This window comes from Gordionus sp. m RMFG-2023, chromosome 4, assembly GCF_954871325.1.
Source record: "Gordionus sp. m RMFG-2023 chromosome 4, tfGorSpeb1-WG-v2, whole genome shotgun sequence".
NCBI lineage: Eukaryota > Metazoa > Nematomorpha > Gordioida > Chordodea > Parachordodidae > Gordionus > Gordionus sp. m RMFG-2023.
In genome coordinates, this window is record NC_088778.1 from 2,073,182 (window position 1) to 2,079,732 (window position 6,551).

General features: G+C 25.0%; 1 protein-coding gene across 1 annotated transcript; it reads left to right on the plus strand.

Annotated features, from left to right (window-relative positions):
• The first annotated feature begins 2,046 nt into the window (after positions 1–2,046).
• LOC135928483 (adenylate kinase isoenzyme 6-like) lies at positions 2,047–2,800 on the plus strand. The gene is made up of 4 exons (XM_065464947.1): positions 2,047–2,175; positions 2,223–2,377; positions 2,420–2,574; positions 2,620–2,800. The coding sequence occupies exons 1-4, from the start codon at positions 2,133–2,135 to the stop codon at positions 2,798–2,800; spliced, it is 534 nt and encodes a 177-aa protein (XP_065321019.1). The 5' UTR covers positions 2,047–2,132.
• The last annotated feature ends 3,751 nt before the right edge of the window (positions 2,801–6,551 follow it).

Here is a 6,551-nt window from a genome sequence, read left to right on the forward strand (position 1 = left end):
TTGCGGTCGTTTAGCGGGACATTCGCATAAAATATATTTATAATTTTAAAATTAAAATTAAAAAAAAATATTTTACGAAAATTTTATCTTGTTTACTTTTATATTTAAAAAAGATCGTTAGTTTTTTAAATAAATTATTATAATTTAAAATCAAGATGTTATTTTATTTTGAAAAATAGTTACCGACTTTGTATTTATATAAACTAATTATAAAAAATAATAAGCGGATAATTAAGTCAATTCAAAATCCCGGCCGAAGATCGGAACTTTTTAGCAATTTTTATATTTCTACCGCAATTTTCATATTTCTCCCGCATAATACCAAATTTCTCCCGCAATTTGAATAATTTGACCTGGCAACCCTGCTAACAGTTGCTAATACTTATCAACCAGTTTTTTAAATTTTATTTATTTTAAATGATTAGCAGAATTGAAAAATATTTTTAAAAATAAATAGTTAACTATAATAAATGTATTTATATTATATAAATGAACATCAAATGAGCTAATTTTAATTAAATTATATTTTATATTATTATATAATTCAATGTATTGGATATTGCAACACCATATAAATTAAATTAATAAGCAATTTTATTTATTTATTAATAACTTGATCACATGTTCTTTATCATTAAATAATTATTATGTTAAATGGCAATAAAAAAATTAAAGAAATTCTGTCAATATTTTTGCATTTAATTTTTAAAAAACAGATTATTTAAATAATTTAAACTAAATACTAATAATAAATTTTATTATACGCGCACCAATATAAGAGAATTGAATACGAATAATACAATATTTGATTCTTATTTATTTTATATTAGGTTTAATTTTCAGTCCTCATCGCACTTTAAACAGTAGGGAACATGTGGCACTAATTCCTTTAACCCAACATTTGTTTATTCAAACCTATTACATTTTTTATACTCATCAATCCTAAAAAATCAATCAACATCCCATGGAAATTGAAGGTGATTGGGGCCAAGATTAAATCACATTAAAACTAACTGGGATCGAGCCGCAGTCTGTGTGTTTTTTTTCTAAAACAAATTTAACATGGGACACGGATTTTTTCCTATGGAATTAAAGAATTATTCGCATGGAATTAGATAATAATTTGGGACTGGTCTACAGTCATGAAGATCTTAATTATTTTTTTAAAGAAGATTTTTCATAAAAGCTAACAAAAAGATAATTTTAGAAAGAGTTTGTAACACCTATCATATACTTGTTAAGTCTTAATCCTTCTTGGAATCAAGGTTTTATTATAAATGTATATACAACTTACAATTTAAATATTTGATATGTAATAATCATATAAATTATAATATTTAAATAATCACGAAGATCGAGAATATTTAAATTTTAAATAACTAAAACTAAAAATTTAAATAAAATCATTATATATAAGATGAGTGTTTTAATTAATCCAGTGACCCTATATTGTTTAAGTGCCTTAATTGACTTTCTTGTTCTTATAGAGTTTTTAGGAGATAAATGAGGGTGGAATGGAGGGGGGAGGGGTTTAAAGTCACTCTTGATGACTTAATTATTTTCTGGGTAACAAAGCTTGTTGGTTAAAAAAACTGGAATGATTATAACAGATGGACCTTGCCTTGCGTTATTGATAAGAACAGATTGTAGACCAACATAGTAAAATAAAAAGGCTTCCAAAAATCTTTCTTTTAAAATGGTTTCTAGGAACATTTTTAGCAATTTTTTTTAACTTCCGAATTTTAAACAAGAGATAATAATAAAAAATAATCATCATTTGCTTTTTATTAACGATTAAATGATGATTGCATCTAACCTAAATATTTTTTTAAATATTGTATTGTGCAAAAAATTAATGCGTCAAATTTTTATATATGATTAGAAATGTGAAAATATTTGGAAACTTGCCTAAGAAATCACTTTGGAAAATCGAATTTTTAATGGCTTAAGTGGCAATATCTAAGTATATAGATTTGTTTTATCATATATATTACAAAAAATTTAATATCATCTTATCAAAAATCTCGTTTACTTTCGATGGAATCACATCACCCAAATTTCTATGTGTTAAACCTTACATCATCAAAGTTTGATTGACGTAATAAGAATTTGGTTAGGGCCAAGAAAGCACGATGCAAATGAAAATGAAAAATGTGACGAAAATTCTAATTGCTGGTAGTTTGCTTAAATTTTAGTATTTAAAACTAATTTATACATTCTAGGCACACCAGGTACAGGAAAAAGTACACTGATAGATGAAATAATTGAACAAATACCTAATGCCGCCCATATTGACATAAGCAAATTTGCAAAGGATCATAATCTTATACAAGAATATGATAATGAATATGATTGTCATGTTTTAGATGAAGAAAGAGTAATATTTTAAATAGTAAATTGTTTTATATCAAATATGCAGTTAATAGATGAATTGGAGGAAAATGTCCAAAGTTTAGATAATCCAGTTATAATATTTGAATATCATGGAGTTGATTTATTTCCTAAACATATGTTAAATGCTATATTTATATTACGCACTGATAACACATTATTATATGATAGACTAAATAAAAGGTACATTATTTTATCTATATGATATTTATATTTTTAAAAAAATAGAGCTTATAATGGCAAAAAACTTGAAGAAAATCTTCAGTCTGAAATATTTCAAACAATTTTAGATGAAGCAAAGCATTATGTTTCAGGCAATGATGAAATAACTTTAGAAGAATTAATTAGTAACACACCAGATGATATGGAAATTAATGCACAAAAAATTATAAATTATATATCAGAATAAATTTTTATTAATGTGTTAGTTTTGTTGATTATATTATAGATTCTATATACTATTGCATAGTCACCATATGACTCATAGTAGTAAGCATTTTAAATAATTAACCAGCAAATAGCCCAAATTTATTAGTGTCACTATAATTTACAACATTGTTTTTTAATAGGCCCCTAGCTTTCATTTTTTGTATAGGTCATGGTTTGATTTAAAATTTGGATCATAAAATTCACAGACAATCCACAAAGAACTATCCTAGAACCTATAAGCCATACATGGTAGAATTAAAAATCTAAGCCAGACTTAATGTAAATTTTATTGCTATCATTTGGTTAATAATTTAAATCTTTTAACATTCATTTACTGCGTATTTTAATTTTACTTTGAAACAATTTACAATTATTTAAAAAATCTGGGATCGAAAAATTTATAAGTTCTGGGCCATCGAAACTAAATGTCAGAAATGGGAAATTGAAATGCTTAAGACTTTGACCTTCTGCAATTCCATGAATAAGTATAAAAAGATGATCTATATTTCTTAGTGACCCAGATATTAGTGATCTGCACGGGCCTAATTTTTTAGGCCCCACCCGGCCCAAAATTTTTTAAATTTTTTTTAAAAAATTTTTCCCAGCCCGACCCAACCCGAATCCTAATTTTTTTTAAAGTAGGGGCCGGGTACGGGCCAGGCCTACTTTTGCAGATCTCTACCAGATATAACTGACTAGCATTTGCAATGACCAAACTACCATGAAGCTAATTCAAAAATCTAGTTCAAATTGAGAAAACTGGTGCAGAGATTTGTACGGACCAGTCCAGGTTTTTTTTTCAAAAAATTATTTTGGCCCAGCACATGTACCCAGGCCAGGCTTAGGGCCAGGCCTGCAGGTTTCTGATATTAGTAATAAAGAAGTTAACTTTAAAAAAATTTATTGAAGAATGTAATCAAATAGGGCTATATACAAATCTAACAACATATAATTTATATTTTAAATTTAAATAAATCTTATTTTATTTGAAATGTCAAATAAATATTTTATTATATTAGTATTAAAAAAAATTCTTTTTCCAAGACATGTATTAAAATATAAATACTTTAATGTTAGTAGATTATGTTTACATATATATTTTAAAAAATAATTATATATAACAAATAGGATTTAAAAAAAATTTTTAAATTATTTTGATTGGCTTTTGGAAAAGGAGTATTCTGATGAAGCTTATATAGTTTCAACTTGTCTATAGCTATTGAGAGCCTTTGTCTGAGATAAAAATCTTCCCAGGGTTCATCTGTAAATTGATGGATGCTTGAACCAAGTGCATTGAAGATAATAAAAAATCTATGGAAAGGGCCATGGCCAAAGTTTTCTAATATCACAGTAGGTTTTCTAAACATGCTGGAATAAATTTCTTGTAAAACAAAATTTTGTAAAACATGTCTAAATAAATTATTAAAACAAAAAGGCACTAATGTTTGTGTATTTTGATATTTTGAAATTGTTGATCATTGAATTTCTATCAAGAGGTTTGGACAGTATAATCTTATCTATGTGAGATTGAACTATGAATATGGTTGATTATTTTAACTCTGAATAGTTGCGATATTTAACCGTGTTTTCAGAAATAAGAGACAGGATTGTGCTGGTATTGTGATCAAAAGCATCAGATTATTCTGACATCTTATTCTCAAATAAAATAAACTAAGTTTTGCCATATGATTTCTTGGAAACTTAAATTTGTGAATGAACTATCTTAAATCTTTATTATTTAGCCTTTATTGTATAGTGTGTCAATTGATAATTTTATAAAAGTTTTATTTAAAAAAAAAGGTACAGGGTTTATTTCTAGGAACTATCGCTAGAAAGATGTTTAATTTCCTTAAAATTACTATTATTTTGATTGCGTTAACCATTACTAAAATTCAAATAAATTAGAAATTTTTTTAAATGACTCAATTTAAAATTTTTAGGGTTAAAAATCTAAAGCTCTTCATTAAAATTTATGAAGGAGGGGGGGGGGTTAACTTTTTTGTGGAATCATTTATTTTATCTTGGCGTTTTTCTTTCAATTTTCTTCCTGGACTTCCATTCTATTTAGAGATTAATATCATAAATATTTTCCAGTTTATTATTTTATTATATAAATTTATTAATATGCCATGTTATAGAAAATATAAATACGTTGATTATTATGAGAAATATTTTGTAATTCAAGTAATAAATAGCATTTCAATTTTCTACTAGGAGGTGTAGTTAATATATTGGAAAATGAATAATCTTTAATTGGAATATTGTTAAAAGTATGCACACACAACACTTTATTGAAAGGGATAAATTGAAGTTAAATTTATCTTCGATCTTCATGGATATGGATAGGTTGTTATTACTTAGATAATTTTTTCTTAAGAAAATATTTTTTTTTATTAAATTTATCGGTGTAACTTTAAAAATTTAACTTTTTAATAAGTTGAACAAATTTTGGTTAATCTATCATTGCCAAACAAAGGCTGTTTGTTAGTAAAATATAATATATAATTTTAAGAAACTTTTTTTTTAATATACAATAAATCAATTTTTTTTATTAAATAAATATTGGAATTAAATATCAAATAATTTATAATTCTATTTGTCGAGGAACAGTATCGGGGAACATTATGAAAGAAATAACGAGGAACATTATGAAAGTTTTATTATGTATTATTATTATTGTTGTTCTTTTTAGTCGAAAAGGAAAAAATTATTATTATTATTGTTTTTTTTAATCGAAAATGAAAAAAATTATTTATTATTATTATTTTTGTTTTGTGATGAATAACGATGATGGGGTAGAAAGATCAATATATAATGGAAGCAAAAGAAAAAAAATTATTATGATATGTTTTATTTTGTAATTTTTTTTTAATTGATGTATGTTGCGTGAAAAGAAAAATAAAAGGAAATAAAAACCTACCGTAAGTAAAAATAGAAAAAAAAATATAGATATATATATATATATAAAAAAAGAAAAGGATAATAGTAAAAAAACATTTCAATATAGGAGAATTAAGACTATTTTAATACTATTTAGATTAATAATGATTTAAAAAAATATATATATTTACTAGCTTATTACAACAGAAGTTTTAATTTTAGATTTTTAAATTTAACAAATATATATCCATAAGAGGGCGTTAAATGCTTAAATAAGAAAACAACTTAGGAAACCAGAATGATTATTGGTTTGCATTTTTTTTTTTATATTTGGGTGTAAATACATGTGAAAAATCTAAAAAATTTAAAAAGGTTTATGTGACATTTAATTAATGAGGTTTAGAATCGAAAACTTATAAGGCACATTTTGCTGGCGTTATTGATCGAAATCTCTTCATTTTGGGTTTATACGAGTACATTAAGGTGTTATGCATTATTCCAAAAATAATCTAAAAATATTGTTGATTCGACCTATTGCCGAGCTCAAAACCGACCACTTACTGAATATTCGAATGACCGAACTTGCTAGTAATATGAAATGAAAAATGTTCATTTTTGTTTCAGAGTTGTTAACGGATATCGATACAAGTATCTGGATCCTGTATCTAGAAATAAAAATGTGGTATCTGTATCTGGATAGATTAAAATATCGATACCTAGATATTATTTTAGACGATGTATCTGTATCTAGATCCATATAAAAAGAATCTTTTAACAACGCTGAATACGTGTAAAACATGATCCCAAAATTTTAAAAATATGATGATTTGACAGAAAACCCATTTGAAACC